This window comes from Poecilia formosa, unplaced genomic scaffold (genome assembly GCF_000485575.1).
Source record: "Poecilia formosa unplaced genomic scaffold, Poecilia_formosa-5.1.2 Scaffold0, whole genome shotgun sequence".
Classification (NCBI taxonomy): domain Eukaryota; kingdom Metazoa; phylum Chordata; class Actinopteri; order Cyprinodontiformes; family Poeciliidae; genus Poecilia; species Poecilia formosa.
In genome coordinates this window covers 3,750,897-3,768,818 of record NW_006799939.1, presented here as the reverse complement: position 1 = coordinate 3,768,818, position 17,922 = coordinate 3,750,897, and the positions used below count along the sequence as shown (strand labels likewise).

The following is a 17,922-nucleotide window of genomic DNA, read 5'->3' as shown; positions in this document are numbered from 1 at the left end:
TTTTGACTGCAAACACGACAAAGGTCAAAAATGTAAAAATGAAAATATTTGGTATTTTGATTCCTGCATATACCAACATGAAATCTGTGAGGATATCAGAGTAATTTTGCAGAACATATGGAAGAGAAACTTTAAACAAAAGTAGCGATTTCATCACCCTACTATCCATCCAGTACTAATATTCACCTTGGTATCGATAGTATCCATATTTAGATCGATACCTGATCAAATGTGACAAAGACCAAAGGGCCAACAGAAGCTATTCTGTGTGTGACCTGACCAGGTGGAGGATATTTGCTTTCTATTAAGATCGTCTCTGTTGAGCATGTCCAGAAAGAGATAGGTCACCAGTCTGATGACCTACTTTTCCCTAGAATCACTTACTGTCACTGCCTGATGCAACCATTGAGTCCGGACAGAAATAAATGAAAATATCCCTTACTACACTTCACAGACATGTTTTCAATTTGATCTTTTACACTTTAAGCCGATATAACAGATCCCCTTTTGTGGCCGTTTAGTTATTTCTTAGCCATTTTATCAGAAATGCTTGCTACAGAACCAGCTTTATGTACAGGCACTCCTGGTAAAGATGCTTTTAAAACTAATTTTATTGCAGTTGGATAAATCCACAGTAGAATCTGAAAAAATGATTTTCTGCTCAGGTCAGGAAAAATAGATTTGAAACAAAAGTAATCAAAGGTTACTATTGGTGAATTTCAATACAGTGACATTTTGGGGTTATCAAATCTTCATGGTTGCCAGTAGACGCTGCTGATGATTGCTCAGTTATTTTCTGTGTTACCATCACAAACGTAAACATCTATTAAACTCTGCTCTGGCTTTTATTGGATCTATGTGCTTTGATCAAACAAAGTCATCCCAGTGTCCGTAGCATGGAATATGTATGTGGAAAAGCGCTTTATGCCGTCTGAAGTATGGAAGAGGGTCTGTGAGTCAGTTCCTTTACCAAAGGTCAACAGGAAACTGAAATTGAGTCGTCGTTGGATGTGATAAAAAACAAACAAACAAAAAAAGGCAAAGACTCAAGACTCAAAAATGACCCAGTTGTTTCCAGAATGATCCATTTCATATTTTCAAAGATTTAAATATACTCTAATTAAAGGCTACGTTTTTCAAAATTGGCAGTGGAAGCTGATGCTTCTGCATTGCAAAATGTATTTCATTGCAGTGCTGTAAATGTTTTTAAACAGTGATGCCAGTAATATGTGTTTATATCAAACTTTACACAACGGTGGCACATCCTCGACAAATACTTTGTAATTCAGTCTTGCTTTGAGTAAAGCGTAAAAAAGGATTTTCTAGAAACTGAGAAAAGCTTCATTGTCAGTAGCGACATTACAGTCAGTTCAAACGTTTTGTCGCGCAACAAAGGAAAAGCGCACAATAACAGGTGAAAAACCCTTTAATTACATATAAACAAGAAGTGATACAAAGTTTGAGCTAAATCACAAATATAATCATTGTTTCCTACTAAAAAATAGGACCATTGTCTGAATATTTACATGTATGAAGGAAAGATTATTTTTTCTGTTTTTTTTTGTGAAGAATCAGAAGTCTTCAATCTCTTGCTCCAACTCCTGATAAAAACAAGAACATAAATCACACATACGACAACTTAGCATGAAATATGTCAACTCATGAACAACATCACAGAAGTCCGACTTGAAATAAAACTCAAAAACAGAATTTTACATCAGAGAAATCTTTTAAACATATCTGTAAATATGAAATTTTAACCTACTATGCTCTTCTTAAATCAATAAAAAAGACAAACTAACCTGTATTAGTGCTGTTTTGTTGTAATCTTGTCTGTGTCTGTAGATGCTCTGGCAGAGCAGAGCGTAGAGTTTCTCCAGCTTGTAAATTTCATAGTCTTCCGTCTTCGTCACTACTTTATCTAGTAGCTCCTGATTGAAAAGAAAAGAAAAAAAAAAAAAACAGATCAAGGCAATTACAGATGTTTTTAAGCTTCACCTCCAATAAGAGTACAGTTTTTTGTGACATCAAACCTTTAACTTGTCTCGGTCCACAACCAGAGGAGGATTCTCCTCGTTGAGAATCTGCAGAACTTTGTCCACTGGGATCATGTGCTGCTGCAGCACCGTGTTTTTCAGGGCACGGGTCATCCGTCTCACGTTTCTCTCTGGGGCAGGAAACAAAAGAGGCGCGCTGACTGATATGCACTATTTAATCTCCTCCTTGATTTCTAACAATATCTAGAGACAGTAACGTTGAGTGTTTATTTGAGTGTTTTCAGGAAATAAGAACAGCATCTCTTTACTTTTTTGTTGGAAAGAAAAACCACTCGGGCACAGAGACCAAATTAGTATTTAAAACAAAATGTATGAGTCTGTTATCTCACAGTAACGTTATTGTTTGCATCACTATCCTATTTGTAAGACCTGAAAGCAATGGATGCCAGTTGTGTTGGGAGTCCCAAAGGCAAACAGACGAGTGTGTGAAGGGGCAGAGGGAGGCTGAAAATAGGACGTTGATTCTGTCTGGTCATCTGATTGGCTGATAACGGGCTAAATGCATTTACAGCAGTTTTTATGCATTATTTTTTTTATTTTTGCAGTCTAAAGAACCACATTTCAATGTATTTTACGTTGACTTTATGTGATATAACAACAGAAGTCTGTGGACCACTGTGCAGCTTACAAACATCACCAGTGTCTGCCGTCTAGAGATGCACACAATGATGGATTTGGATAAATTCAGATGGTCTGTGATCGTCTCAAGACCTCTTTTTTTTATTATTATTTTTTATTTGGCATATTTTTTTCTTTCCTTTTACTATAGTAGAACGGGGCCACAAACATCAACTCATTAAGCTTGGCTAAATACAGAAGTTCTCATTTTTGTCGCTGGGAGTAGACTAAAAATAAATAAATGAATACCGAAGATGTGAGCCAAAAAGTTATGAATCTGTGCATCTGTCTTATTAAGTGAAACATCTGAGATTCTCTTTCATGCTGTGTTTTTTTTTAATTTGGTTTAATTAAATATTGCATGTTTTTTATTACACAGTAGGTAAAAATAATATTTAAAACAAAATGTTTTTCTTTTTAACTGGTAAAAAAATAGTACTTTCGATTTGGTGTCCAAAAAGTTTGGACACCGTATGTTTAGATAAAAGCATATTCATGTGTAAGATTGGTCCAGTCAAAGTCCAGATTACAATCTAATTGAGAATCTGTGGAGGTTCAGAAAATTGTGCCAAGTTGTCAGACGCTCTCCCTAAAAGACTTGCAGATGAAACAGTTCGCAAAAGATGGATCTACCAAGTATCGGCTGCGAAAGGGCAGAATACAAATGCATGCCACACTTTTCAGATTGTTCCCTGTAAAAGATTCAATGGTTTCTAACATGACGGAGAATAACCAACCTGCGCTTGTGTCTGTCTCGCTCCTGGCAGCTGCCACTGCGTCGGTGGTGGATGCTTCTGTTGCGTCCACCTCCATGGCCTCAGCGGGTTTGTCCAGCTCTGCTTCATCTCCTGTGACCCGTTTGCTGTTCTGATCGTCAGCGGAGTGACTCCTCTCCACCTGCGTCTCTGCCTGACCGGCAGGACTCATGTTTGCTGTGATGGCGTTCTGAGCGTCTCCCTCTCCCTCCATGCAGTCGTCCCTTTTCGTGCGGACAGAGACGCCCTGGTCTGCGTCTCCTCCCGTGAAAGGTTCAGGCCGCTCTGACTGACGCCGGACGGCTTCGTCGTCTTTTTCTGCTCCGTCTTCGTCATGCTGGTTTTGCTGCTCTTCAGCAGCTGGTTTCTTCTCGGTCTCTTCCTCCTGACTGTTCGGCTCAGATCTACCTTCCTGATCTGCTGCACTTCCTGGCTCGACGTCTATCGGACCCTCTTTAATTCCTCCGTTGGGATTCTCTGCTGCTCCTTCTTTCCCAGCCTCGTCCTCATCATCTCCATCGTCTTCGTCCTCATCGGAAGCGTCGTCCTTGGATACGTGGGGGGACGAGGATGGCTTCTTCTTCGCTATGTACCCAGTGGACCAGCGACTTTTCCGACGCTTCTTCTTATGCACTGAGGCAGCAGAAGAATATTTAGATATCACGGAAAACCTTTAAGCTGCAGGGTTTTTTCCCTTTAATTAAACGTGTTGTTACCTGTGTTTTTGGGTGTCGCAACAGCAGAGGCTGTTGTATTGCTGGCAGCAGCGACAGTGGGTTCAACCGTCTCACTTTGTGGGGTAAAATCATTGGGAGCTGCAGCAGATCTGGGATGTTTAGGAAGGACGTGGTAGAAAGAGGGAGCGAACCGCGCTGTGGAGCAACCTAACATGGTTCAAGTAAAATTACAATACAATTATTTATAAAAGAGAATTAAATGTGATATTCACGTGTTTGTTTTTTTAATAATATGGGCAAACTGGGTTTAAACTATAGATCAAACCAATGCGTTTTTTGTCTGTAGCTTGCCTGAATTACATTTTTATCCAGTAACTACAACTAACGTGTTTGCCTCGTTTTAAATATTATTAATAATCATAATTCCACATTTTAGCAATTTTTTAGAAACTTCTAAAATCCTAAAGGCAGCTGTTAAGTGACAACTTGTGGATGAAAAGCAGCCACATACTGACCCCTTGTTCTGCGAGACTCTTTAATCTCCTCGCAAATCTTCTCAAAGTTTTCATCCAGTTCTTCTCGGATGATGGCGTGGACGGTGTCCTTCAACGCACATGCTCTGTGACGGATCTGTCGATCTGCAGGAAACACAGGAGTATCAGAGTGCACTCATTAAAAAAAAAAAATCTGTAAATCGTGTCTTGAAAAACTTTTCACTTCTACAAGAGCAAACTTGTGTATTTCAGCAGGATTTTCTTTGATAAAGCAACATAAAGTAGTGCGTAATTGATTAGAGGAGAAAACGAAAAGCAGTTCTATTTAGAAGATCCTGAGGCAAAAATGAGTTTGACCACTTTTTTCTGCAATTACAGCTGTGAGTGCACCAGCTTTGTTCATCTGGGCACTTTTTATTCCATTTTTCTTTCCTAAAAAGCTCCAGGCCAGTCAGATTGAGTGGAGACAGAAGAACGTCAGTTTTCTAAACAGATTCTCCTACACAAAAAATATTGATCTAAATCACTCTGATGAGGGTGTTTGTCCACGTAGAAGGTAAAGCTTTACACCATTTCTCAGAGGTGTTTTTTTCTTCTTCATTGTCCAGATGGTGTTCAGGACTTTTATGCCACACATTCAGTTTTTGCATGCTGCTGCTTCCACACTTATAAGAAAGAAAAAAAAAAAAAAAAAAAAACATAGTATAGCATTTTCTGTTTACTAAAAACGTTTGACAGCATTTCAGTAATCCGTTTCTTTTTGCTACTCTCTTAGCTTGCTCTGCTAGTTTAAGCGGGCAGCCATGTCTCGACACGCTCGCAGTTGGGTCATACTTTTTTCCTCTTTTCCCATAATGATCAAACTGTTCCTTAATGTCCTAAAAAAAAAAAAAAAAAAAAAAAACTTCTGAGGCCTTCACACAATGGCTGCATTCGTACAGAGTCTAAATCACACAGATGGATTATTTATCAGTTGGATCATTCATCCCTGAAGTCAACTGGTTGGACTGGATTGCCGCTAAATAAAAATTTGTGCTGCACTATTTTTTTTTTGTAAAGACTAATTACTCTGCTTCCTTCTTCCTACGCTCCACTCTGTGTTGGTTTGCACAAGTTGTGTATATTTGGTACCTGAAGGGTCTCTGTCTGGGTTGTACTCCAGGGCGTTCTGCCAGATGAGGTCAACATCCTGGAGGAACTCTTTGACCGTGCCGTATCGATGGAGGTCAATCCTCGACATAACCGTGGACAGGTCCATGGGCTTCTTGATTACTTCGGCGTAATCCGGAACCTGCGTAACACACGTGACGTCGTTTATGGAGAACAAGCAGAACTTCTGGGGAGAAGAATGTCACCGAGAGCGACAAGAGGAGAAGCCTGGATGGCTACCTCGTCCAAATCCACGGGTTTAGTGAAAGCCTTGAAGCGTTTGTCTTGAGAGAGGCGGTTCGTGACGTCGCGCAGAAACAGCCGCAGCTCCCTGAGCGTGTCCTCTTCCTGCTCGTCCAGCCGCCGACTCTCCTCCTCCGTCAGCTGCCGAGGCGGAGGCTGGGGGGCCACCGGCAGCACCTCCAACGCACGGAGCACTGGCAGGTGAGGATTCAGGAGATATGAGATGAAGCTTAAAAAGTGAATTTCAAACTTTTCCAGCACCGTACTTTGAAGATAAAAACTAAAAAAGGACATTTGATTCACGATTATATATAATTTATTACTGTTAAAAAATTTTGTGATAGTATTCCACATTCTGCAGCACTGACAAGGTCTTAAATTTTAAGTTTTGTAAAGTCTCTCTCTCTCACACACACACATTATACACCTCACTGGTCCAAGAACAAAACACTAATTTAGCAAAAAAAAAAACATTTGTTTAATGTATGAAGTATAGGACGATCAACAAGTAATTGAGTCGTTAGAAATATTAGATTGAAACAATACAAACAAATTGTGTTAAGATCAATGAACTTCTAGCTAAAACTAAATGCTCATATACAAAGAAAGTCACAAAAAATGTTGGCATTTAGCAAATAGAAATAATTTTCTTGATTCTAACTGATGCAAAAGAAGGAAAGTTCAGTCTGATTTAACTTCAGACTGAGAAAAAAAATGCATCCATGTTTTTATTGGATGTATGAAAATATCATGTTTCAACTGTAAATAACTTTTTCTGAATAAACATTAGATTCCACTTTACTACAAAACTGTGCAGTTTGAACATCAAGCCCCGTCAAGCATTTTATACTTTCCAAACCTAATCAAAATTCAAGGATTTCAAGCACCTGAACAAACTCAGTTTTTCCTTTTTTTAAAACAAAACTATGATTTCAGATAAATCTCTTACCAGCTTTTCTTTTAGAGGCTGGCGCTTTTGCAGCCTGGTTGAGGATGAGGTCCTCAAAGAAGTCCATTCTCTCTTGGCTGGTGGGGACTGGGACATGAAAAACTTCTCCGTACTCGACCCGAAACAGCTCCTGCACCTGGAACATGACGGCAGATTAATGTCTCATTTTCATGAAATAAACGTTTCCCCACTGGAAACGCAGCGGCGGCGTACCTCCATGCTGAGCTGGTCGTAATGGACGCTGCAGGTGGCCAAGAGCAGAATGGGAGAGAAGGCAGGAATGGAGCTGAGGAGGCTCAGGAAGGTGGCCCTTAACGCAGAGCCCACCGTCTCCCACCACTGGCCGATGTGAGGGATGTACAGGATACTGGGAGAGGTTCGTTTGGCCTCAACGAAGATCTGGGGAGCATCAAACTGGATCAAATTCTGGTTGTACTACTCAGACTCACAGCTGGAAGCAGGACATGAAGAGTCAGTGTACAACTGTAAAGGATTCTGGACATTAAAGCATAAAAGAAAAAAAGCCAAGCAAATACTGGTTGATCAGGTAATCAGAAACTATTAAAAAATTAGTCTTTTTTTTCAGTCAGGGAAAGTAAGACGACAAAAAAAATTCAAAATATCCATATATACCTGGGTCCGTTTATTAAAACATAATTGTTCAGTTTATACTAAACCGAATTTTCCCTTAAGAAATTATTACACCCTGATTCTCCACTGCTGGTCTCTGGAGAGCGGCATGTTATGAGAAAAAAAATGAATACTACAAAGAAATAATACATTTTTATGAGAAAGCTGCGATTGGGTATAAAGGTCATTGTTGCTTTGAGATGATTTTCAAGAAATAATATAATGTTAATGGCATAATAATGCAAGAATACAATAGTAGGAAACGTTTACCTAATGTCTCTAACAAACATTTAACGCTGGAAGACATTTTAAATATCCAAAATAAACAAACATATAAAATGGAAACTGGAGTCTCTGTAAACAGAGTTAACCTTCAAAACAGAGACAAATTGAGACCAACAACCAGACTGAACATTTCTGTAAGAAATGAGAGACATGAGGAAAAACATACAATTATCAAAATGGAAACCAGCGAGTTTGTTAATTTTTCATTGACTTATTGCTGAATGCGGGAGGCTTAATGGAGGGTTTTATAAACAGTTTAAACATGAAGTTCGTATGTTCACCTTTTCTACCTTCAGATGAATCTAAGACAAGTTTGTCTGTAGTACAGATTTGTCCCCATTTGCTATTACGAGAGCAAGTGGGGCCCATGAACTACAGTTTATGTGGCAGCCATTTTGGCCAGTGAGGTCTACCAAAGAGACACACTGAATTTGACAAGGCTGCAAAAAGAAAGAATCTGCGGCTTTTAGAGCTTTGTTTATATTGTTATGTTTGAATGCGAGAAGGCAGACACATTTCATGCTAATATTTGACATCAGGATGAATTCAGAAAATTTCCCTCTCACCTTTGCGCATGTTTCTTCGGGCGCCGTCGCGCTGGCTCCAAACAGGACGGCCATGTCCAGGGTGTACACCGTGAATTTCTCCAGAGCGTGGAGCACAGCGGGGCCCAGGTGGGAGTTCTGACCCGAGCCCGGCCGGCCCTGCAGAAGCAGCCTGGGACGGTACGACGTCGGCTGACTCAGCACGCTCCTACATGGGAGGACGGAGTAACTTTTAGACATTTAACCAAAAATCTTACAAGGCTATTAAAGGGAATCCTGTATTATAACAGTTTGTAGGAAGATTTATATTTAAATTATGTATTACTATGGCTGCAACTAACGATTATTCTGATAAAAAAAAACAACACTTAAAGCTTTTTTTTTATACAATATTAAAAATACACTAGAAGAAGCCAAACAAATAATTCAATTCCTTTTTTTATGTAAGAAAATAAACATTTTAGTGCATAAAATGCAAGAATGCAGGATTTCTTTAGTGAACGCTTCATTTGTAGCAACGGATGCATTTGCAGCTAAAAGATATTTTCAACATCAACATGTGGAAAGCTCAGGCTTTATGCTTGATTTTACATTAACATAGTGTTGGAATAATCTAATGACAAATTTTTGGATTAAACAATTAATGACTTTTTACACAATTTCAACTGGATGAAACTGAAACTATTCCACTTCAGGAGTCCTAAATAAAGCATATTTGCAAATAAAAGATGTTTTTTTTTTTTTTTTTTTAATCTTTCTACAGTTTTGGCTTAATGACTGATCTGCGCGTCATTTTTCAGCAAATGGCAGTTTATCGTTTAGTGTGTAGATCCCAAATAATGATTAATCTAGTTCTAGATTAGTTGATTTTTTCCAGTAATCAATTCATAATTATTAATCCGATTAATCATTTCAGCCTTATGCTTTACTCAACACAATACTAGCAGCAAATAAATACTTTCAAGTTATTTTCTGAGGAAGAGTGACTGATTTACCCGTTGAGGTCCAGCAGGCCGCTGGCGGCAGGGAGCTTTAACTGGGACTGGGAGGTCGGCCCACTGGAGATGATGTCACCGTCCTCTTCCTCACTAAACATCAGATCTTCATCCGACGTCCCACAGGCCACATCTGCAAACAAAGAACCACACAGAATGACAATAAAGTTGATGCTTTAAAAATAACAAAAAAAAAAAAAAAAAAAAGAAAACACAAGGCACCTTGTTCTCTCTTCCTCTTCAGTCCCTGGTCTGCATGCGGGAAAACTCGCCTCACCGTGTGCAGAACCGTCTGCAGGGTGGCGTTCAGCAGAGGCCGGATGGCAGGTATCAAGGCCTTCGCTGGTGACACCATCGCCCTGAAGACCAAGAGGAAGAACTCAACAAAACGTCTGCAGGGTCAAGAGCCGATGGAGGAAACCAAAGTTTTCGTTGCTCTACCTTTGGGCGGCTGGTACCATCTTGGACATGGCGCACTTAAAGTCTTTGCTAGCGATGACGATGGAGTTCACGTCCAGAACCAGCTTCTGGGACGAAGAGTAGATCTGTGGGTAGCGGCGCCGCAGAGCGCACAATGCTGCCTCGGAGCAAACCGCCTTGATATCTGCTCCACAGTATCCTTAGACGGGGAAACAGATGACGCTTGTACATCAGACAGCATTTTAAAAGTGAAATGCTTCTTTCTGTTGCTGCTCCAAAGGTTTCCTGCCTCTACACAAAAACATACCAACACATTTCTCTGCCAGTTCTTCCAGGAAGGCCTCAGAGGGAGGAGGGGTCCACTGCCTGGTGTGGATCTTCAGAATCTCCCTCCTTGCCTGTGAATTATGCAGAAGCAAGATGTTTAGTGTCCAGAAACAAAACTTTAACAGCACATTTTGAACAATAAAAAAAATTACAATTTCAAAACGAACCATTTTCTTTCAAAATATGAAACTTTTTTTTTGGACTTATTTTTTAAACGGATCATTCTAAGAAAACGCTGCTCCTCCTTCCACAAAACCAGAAATGAGCTACGTTTCTAAATGTTACACAGCAGAAAGAAGAAAAAAAACTTGACAAAATCCTCACAAACAAAAATGATCTACAAAGCAGAAAACGTTAAGAGTTATTTCACAGGATGTTTAGACACAGGAGGATTGTTGTTGATGTTTTGTTTTATTGCTGCTGTCACTATCGGACTGGGCAATAAGACTTAAAAATAAAATCTACAATTTTTATTTCTCACTAAGATTTTGTAGTCCAGGTTCAAGGATACCAAAGCTACAAGTGGATAAGTCAAAATGAAAATCTCAATTTTCCAAAACGTAAATCTTCAGAAACAGCAAATCTGATTAATTGATAAAACCGATTTATCGCCCAGCACTTTTTTTTTTTTTTTTTGCTTGATTAAAAAAACTTCCCCACCTCTCTGTCCGGCAGACCGAACAGGAACTCTCTGTCGAAGCGTCCGGGTCTCCTCAGAGCCGGGTCGATGGAGTCCAGGCGGTTCGTAGCTCCGATGACGACAACCTCCCCTCTGCTGTCCAACCCGTCCATGAGAGCCAGGAGCGTCGACACGATGGAACTACACAGAGACCAGGAGCAAACTTTAAATCCTCAGGTTTCTAACTCCTCTCCTTATAAAGAAGCGTAGGAGCAGCAGGATATGGAGTTGCATCTAGTTTGAGGTTTTGGTTCCGCTCAAACCTACGGCTGGATCAAAAGAAGAACCCAAACCTGTGGATCTGGTCCTGCCGGCTGGATCTGACTGGAGCCAAACCATCGATCTCATCAAAGAAGATGATGGACGGACGCATCTGATAGGCCTGAAACAAACACAGGAACAGTCACTGACGACACACCGTGACTTCATAACTGTAGGAGACAAACTGGTTTTATTTAGTCAGATTGTACATGAAAATAAGTGTTTTCTTTTTTAATTGGTTGTTCATTAAGAGCTCAGGTTTACCTGATCGAACAGCAGCCGCAGCTGTCTCTCTGATTCTCCCACCCACTTGCTGAGGCAGTCCGCTCCTTTCCTCATGAAGAAAGCCACCTTCCTTTCCCCCTGGCTGCACTCGTTGGCCAGCGCTCTGGCTACCAGGGTCTTCCCGGTGCCTGGAGGGCCGTAGAACAGGCAGCCCCTGGAAACGAGAGGGGACACAGAAATGATGCTTGTGGAGGAAAACGATTTACGAATGAGGAAAGCGATTGACACACACATGAAACATACCACGAAGAGACCATAAACACCAGAGTTTAACATTTTGGAACAATTCATGGATATCAACTGATTTTTCTGAGTAGTTTTTCCCAATAAAAATGTAGTTCAGAGTTCACCACTGCTTCCGTCTTGAAGCATTTTTATTCAGCCAACAAACGGCGCTATTTTTCCATTTTCACGGGAGCCATGTGTTTTACCTCGGTGGCTGTATTCTGAACCTCTCAAACACCTCTGGGTAGAGCAGAGGGAACACCACCATCTCCTTCAGGGCCGAGATGTGCCTGCTCAGCCCTCCGATGCTGTCAAAGCGAACCTGGAGCAGGAGAAACGAGCTTCTGTTAGGATTTCATCCCCATGCTTCTCAGACGTTTTTCAGTCAGAAGAAAAAAAACTATACATCTCATTTACATTTCCTTGGCGTAGACCACTTTGTGTTAGTCTGCCAACTAAAATCACAATGAGATGCATTAAAGTTTGTGGCCATGATGTGACAAAGTTCTAGGAGTGTGAATATTTATCTATGCTTCACACTAAACCCACCCTGTAACTAAACATTCAAAATGTTAAATTTAGGTAAATTTAGCATTTGGATGCATTACTTCATCCTTCCTGCCGCTCACCGTTTTGTCGATGTGCATGGGGTCGACGTCGGCAAGGCTGGCTCCGATCTTCATCCTGTCTTTCTGGATCCCCAGCAGGTCATCTTTCACAAGGTTCATAGGGAGGCATCTTCGTAAGAACAAAAAAAAAACAAAACATTAAATCACTAAATTTTAATGATTCTATCTGATGCAATCACGGAGTCACAGATGGCACATTGTCAAGTGCTAAAAATTCAAGAACGAGGTTTAAAATAGAAATCAAGAATTCGGTTTGTCGGGTTTTTGCTTCTCTCACCTGTTGACCGACCTGCTCCGGTTGTTGCTCCTTCGTCTCTGGAATTTCTCGTCGTCCGAGGAAGACGACGTGGAGTCGCTGCTGTGGATGGCGTGTCGTCTCCTGTCGGGTAGAAAAGACGTTAAATTAGTTTTCCTGTCTCGCTCCGCAACGATGCAACATACAGACCATTAACCTTGATCCAACAATTCCTGTCTGTTGGGTGGAGCTAACAAAACACAAATATGTTTAAGCCTAAACATATCGGCGTCGCAACATTCACCAACATGATCGTGATGTAGGTTTTCCTTGTTTTGTGTGACACTGGGTGACAGTAAATATGATGCATTGGACTCCAGTGACAGACTAACATACAGCACTGCAACGAAAGATTATTTTACTAATCGATTATTCTGATGATTAATCAGATTTTAAAAAATTGTCAGCTTACTGATTTTTCATTAACATTTTTATACAACACTAGAAATGCATTGAAAAAAATGCTAATGAACAAGTAATTCAGTTCATTTTTTTCTTAAATAGGAAAAACATTTTATTCCCTAAAATGCAACAACATGGCATTCCTGTAGTAAATTTGAACTTAAAGCTAAAACTATACCGCTTGAGGAGTTTTGGGCAAAAAATAATTACAAACAAAGGCGTTTTTGTCTTACATTAAATGCAAAATATAGATATACCATGTACAGTTTTGGCTCAGTTACTGCTCGTTTTTTCAGCAAATGGCCTTTTTCTGAATCTGTAAACTGTAAACGAATAATCGATTAATACTAAATTAGTTGACGGTTATTTCAAAAACGTATTCTTCACGATTAATCGTTTCAGCCGTGTTAAGATAGCATTAGTATTAATGCCACAGCAGTGCTTAAAAAGAAGAAAGAGCCAACCACCAACACCTACAATGCTAACAAACACATCCAGCACCGCACAGACAAACCGAGAGCCCAACAAAGACACAGTAAAGGTCTTACCTCTCAGAACTACTCCAGAGGTTGGGAGGGAAGCCAATGAGAAAAAAAAAGAACAAACAAATAGGAATTGGAGAGATTTTTGGTTGAGATCTTTAGGAGAGTTGGGCTAACTTTTCAAAATAAAAGAGAAGTAGATCTAGGCATGGGTCAGCTACCCGTTTCTGGTTTTGCAGAGGTCACAAAGGAGTTTAAAAACCGCTAAACTTTTCAGTCGCACCATTCAGATCATCTAAAGCAGGGGTCCCCAAACTTTTTCCTGCGAGGGCCACATAGCTGTTCCTTTCTCTGGTCGGGGGCCGGTCTTAGGTTTTTGGAGAAAGAAACCTTAGAATGTGGTCGCGGCGGCGACGACACATTCGCACTTTTAGATAGATTTTTACCCAGAATGCAAATGGAAAGAACCGTGAGTGAAACGGTGACTGGGACTGACTGGTATATATTCCATTGAGGGAAAGTAAGTTTCACATCTGCTCAAGAGCCCCCCTGGTGGTTGAAGAAAAATCCACATATAAACCGGAAAATACAATATATGAAAAAAAAAAACACTGAATGCTCTCTGGTATGAGGAGGCGGGCCGGATCCGGCATTGTTCAGGGGGCCGGACCAAATGAGGTGGGGGGCCGGATCCGGCCCGCGGGCCGTAGTTTGGGGACCCCTGATCTAAAGTCTGAAAAAAGTCCAGACGAATGGAAAACCGACCTGCTGGTTCTCCTTTGGTTATAGGGGCTCCTGGGGGCCGTAGAGCTGAACCTGAACCTCCGTCTCATAGGAGACGAGTGCTCCTTGAAGTACATGCTGCGTTTCCTGGGCTCCCGCGGTTCTGGAAAAACATTACAACTATTTATTACAAAAAGCTTGTTGGTAAGCTTCAGCAGCAGCTCCATCTCGCATTAAGATTGATCGTTAAAAAGCTGAACTCTTTATACAGTCACAGAGATCAATAACTGATTAAAGTGATTCCTTTGAACAGATGCGGTACCGTCCAACGGGGCCTGGTAGCGAACAGCAGTCTTTCTCTGGCGGAAGTCGTATCGTTGGTGGTTTTCTTCTTCCTCCTCGTCGTCGTCTTCTTCGCCGTCTTCATCCTCCTCCTCCTCTCCATCTTCACTGTTGTCATCATCTTCTTCATCATCTTGAGTTTTGAATGAAAACACAAACAGACTGTGTAAATGAGGACATAAAACTCTTCAGGAAGTTGAGGCTCATTTAAAGTAAATGAAACCGATCGGTTCTTTCCGACGCCGAGACGTATCCCAGCACATCCCGACCGCGTCTCTGAAGCACTTCCACCTCGTTTCCCCTCCTCACCTTGGTTCTTCTCCTCGGTTTTATTACTCTTGGTATTTGTCCTCAGGGAGCGCCTCATTCTGCCTGAGCCGTAGACTCCAACCTGTCAGGCCGAAACATAAAAAACCTGAAACGACTGACACGGCAGGGAGCTCAAACTCAAGGAGCGATGTAGAATAAAATGAAATAAGAAAACCCATCACCTCTTCTGTATTTTCTCTGTCTCTGCTCCTCAGCCGGCGTCTCATTTTCTGCATGTCATCCATCTTTTGGAGAACTGCTTCAGCGGTGCTGAGAAGAAATCAGAGCAAAGATTTTTTTTTTTTTTTTTGGGGGGGGGGGGGTTGTTTTATTTTGGATATTTGAAATGTCTTCCAGTTCCAGTGTTAATTGTTCTTTAGAAATTAAAGTTTATTAATCTTTGAGAGGGCGTACTTGTATTAGTGCGCCGTTTATATCTTTCAGATGAAGATTAATTGAAACACGATAAAACGCAAACCAATAATTTACGATAAAAATGAGTAGGCTGAAGCCATGCTTTGTTTTTACTACCCTTGAAAATGGTCTCAAAAACAACAATAACACTTTTTGCAATAATTTCTTTGTCCAGTAAAGTTTGTAGTGACGACAGACCTAGATCTAGTTTGTATCCTCCAAATTACTTTTGGCAAACTGGAAAAGAGACAAACAACCTTTGCCTCTTTTAACGGCATTTCTCCACAACAATCCAGGATTTTGGAGTCCACAACTCGACAGTTGTCATTGTCAGTTGCACTGAACTTTATTTAGCAGCGTCCGAGTAAAAGGGGAGGGTTCGAAAACAAATGATAAACAAACCGTTATAAAACTTTAAAAACATTATAAAACATCTATTTATCTATTTAAAAACTAGATGATTATGTATGTGCATCACATATGATGCCAACAAAAACATGTCATGTCTGCTTTCTGAATGGCACTGTAAAGTTAGCATTCAGTACAATTACAGGTCCTGATAGAACTGGTTTGGATGTTGCTCGACTCACTTGGTAATGAGGCGATCGTAGAGCGCCGACTGTTTGCGGGAGTTCAGTTTATATCTCGTGATTCTGGAGCTCCTTCGAACCGAGTGATCCTCCTCCTCCTCCTCCTCTTCCTCGTCCACTCCCCGACTCTGCAGGTTAAAACGACTCCTCTTGGGAGTGGATGACCCCTCTGCCTCATCTGGAACATCTGGCAGGAAGGATTACATCGAGCGTTAGCCATCCAGTAAACAGAACGCTTTCACACGGTCAGCGGTGCGGTGCTGCTCCTCACCAGAGGGCTTTCCTTCCCTTTGCAGCCTGGAGGACTTCCTGGTCATCAGAAACAAAACAAAAAAGCAAAAAAAAAAACACAAAGTCAGATCACTGTGTTTGTAGAATTCAAACGTAGAATAAACAAACGCTTCACCTGGTGCAGCAGCCGTCTGCTTTGTCCTCATCCACAGGAGAGGTGGTCTTGGGCTCCATGTCAGAAAAAGAGACTTCCAGTTTCACTCTTTGTCCTCGACTCCTAAGGGAATGACCGAGACCTCTTCCATTGTCCTGCTTCATGTCCCTGTGACCCTGAGACAGTTACAGAGAGCTTACGTTTACATTTAAACCAAAAACTCAGATGATTTAATCTCATAAAGGACATTCAGGATATCTAGACTCCCTGCAATTTCCTTATTTTCCACAGCCTGGAAAATCAGTTCCTGCACATTTTTTCCATGTAAAACATTGAGACATTTCCAGTCAAAACTTTCTCTGTTTGTGTTTATGTTCTGATCTGAAACACAAAATTTTTTACTTATATATTAACTTACAGCAAATATTTCTACAACTAGAATATTTGAAGAATAAATAATTAAAAAGGCAATAACTTTAAGGAAGGAAGAGACATAGAATAAAAAGGAAAAGGGAGGAATGATGATAGAAAAAAATATTAATATATAAGGAAAGTAGGCAATGAAAAGAGATCAGAAGGAAGGAATAAAGGAAATAAAAATGACAGAAAGTAAAATGAATATTACAAGGAAAGAAGTGATCCATTGCATTTAATCAAGTTTAGTAGAGGATGAAGTTAAAGAAGTGGATGGTGGTTTTGAAAAAACTGTGTCAGAATATTGCAAAAATACAAATGCTTGCAAAAAACAAACAGTAAGACTGGGCGAATTGATGAAAGCTCAAAAATAGATTAGTGACAAATATTAGAGGTGGGTTAAATATTGGACAATGGGCAAAGAACCAGATGAATACAATATTTAGACTATGAGATAAAGTATAAAGTAGAGAAATATACCTATGTTTTCCCCATACCTGAGCTGAGTCAAATTCAAACTTTATGGAAAGTACAAGTCTTGATTATAATCAGTTTCTCAGGTCTGAGATCCAGGTTGAAAAAGTGAGGATGAAGGAAGTGGTTCAGCATTTTTGAATTTGATATTTACAGTACCGTCAACAAACAGGTTAAAAACGCTAGGCTGCTGTGTATGTTGACTGCATGACTCATTAATCATCGTAGCAACAACAGCGCAAAGAAAAGTTTCTATTAAATCTGAAGGACAGTGCAGCGATGCGCTATAGCTGGGCGAGAAGCTGCAGGGGCTGAGCTAGTTAGCTTGGCGCGTTAGCTAAAGTAGCAAACCTAAGTTACCATTAACGACAACTTGTCCTCCAAACAAGTGCTATTCTCGCATGTTCTTACATTCATTGAGTTGGTTTCGGGGCTGCTGAAGCTGTCATTCAGGGACCGAGAGGACCGAGTCACCCGGGCGGACTTTCTCTGCGACGCGGGAATCAGCGACAGAAAGTCGGGGCTCATTTCCAGCTCCGTCGTCCTCCTCTTTGGAATAGTGGCCACCGGTTCAGCTCCGACACCACCGCTGCTGCGTAGGACCACCATCTTGACTTTATTACGACCACAAATGATGGAGAAATCTGTCCACGATTGTTACGTTTACAATATAGTCAACATAATACAAATAACGCGCCGTCTTCTCCAGCTGACACACACTCTTTCCTCTCTGAACCCTTGATTTCTGGCGCCATAAACGTCATCACGGCGTTATGTGGACAGGAGTTTTACTCCTCCGCTGACACAAACAGAGCTCCGACTAATTTTTCACATCAAGTCAAACCGAAAATTTCATTTAAATTTCGAAC

General features: G+C 40.8%; 1 protein-coding gene across 2 annotated transcripts; it reads right to left on the bottom strand.

Moving 5' to 3' along the window:
- Window positions 1–1,408: 1,408 nt before the first annotated feature.
- atad2 (ATPase family AAA domain containing 2) lies at window positions 1,409–17,835 on the bottom strand. Of its 2 annotated transcripts, XM_007556759.2 has the most exons (30): window positions 17,465–17,835; window positions 16,187–16,341; window positions 16,052–16,089; window positions 15,781–15,967; window positions 14,959–15,046; window positions 14,777–14,858; window positions 14,448–14,600; window positions 14,168–14,288; window positions 13,469–13,477; window positions 12,501–12,602; window positions 12,224–12,332; window positions 11,801–11,916; window positions 11,349–11,523; window positions 11,117–11,205; window positions 10,805–10,964; window positions 10,125–10,215; window positions 9,839–10,016; window positions 9,620–9,756; window positions 9,398–9,530; window positions 8,424–8,610; window positions 7,156–7,341; window positions 6,943–7,078; window positions 5,991–6,187; window positions 5,733–5,892; window positions 4,623–4,745; window positions 4,147–4,314; window positions 3,413–4,063; window positions 2,034–2,167; window positions 1,803–1,931; window positions 1,409–1,601 (listed from the first exon to the last, which is right to left on the bottom strand). In XM_007556759.2, exons 1-30 carry the CDS (start codon window positions 17,660–17,662, stop codon window positions 1,572–1,574), a joined length of 4,422 nt encoding a protein of 1,473 aa, XP_007556821.1. In that variant the 5' UTR covers window positions 17,663–17,835; the 3' UTR covers window positions 1,409–1,571. The 2 variants fall into 2 exon arrangements, with proteins under 2 accessions (XP_007556821.1, XP_007556903.1); XM_007556841.2 differs by lacking the exon at window positions 13,469–13,477 and having other exon boundaries at window positions 17,465–17,834.
- Window positions 17,836–17,922: the final 87 nt, after the last annotated feature.

Bases quoted from the DNA above. Each gene is read 5' to 3' on its own strand.
- atad2 (XM_007556759.2), bottom strand. From the start codon at position 17,662: ATGGTGGTCCTACGCAGCAGCGGTGGTGTCGGAGCTGAACCGGTGGCC. The intron at 7,079-7,155 runs GTACGCCGCCGC...GTCATGTTCCAG, and splicing joins ACGACCAGCTCAGCATGGAG to GTGCAGGAGCTGTTTCGGGT. The intron at 1,932-2,033 runs GTTTGATGTCAC...CTTTTCAATCAG, and splicing joins TGGACCGAGACAAGTTAAAG to GAGCTACTAGATAAAGTAGT.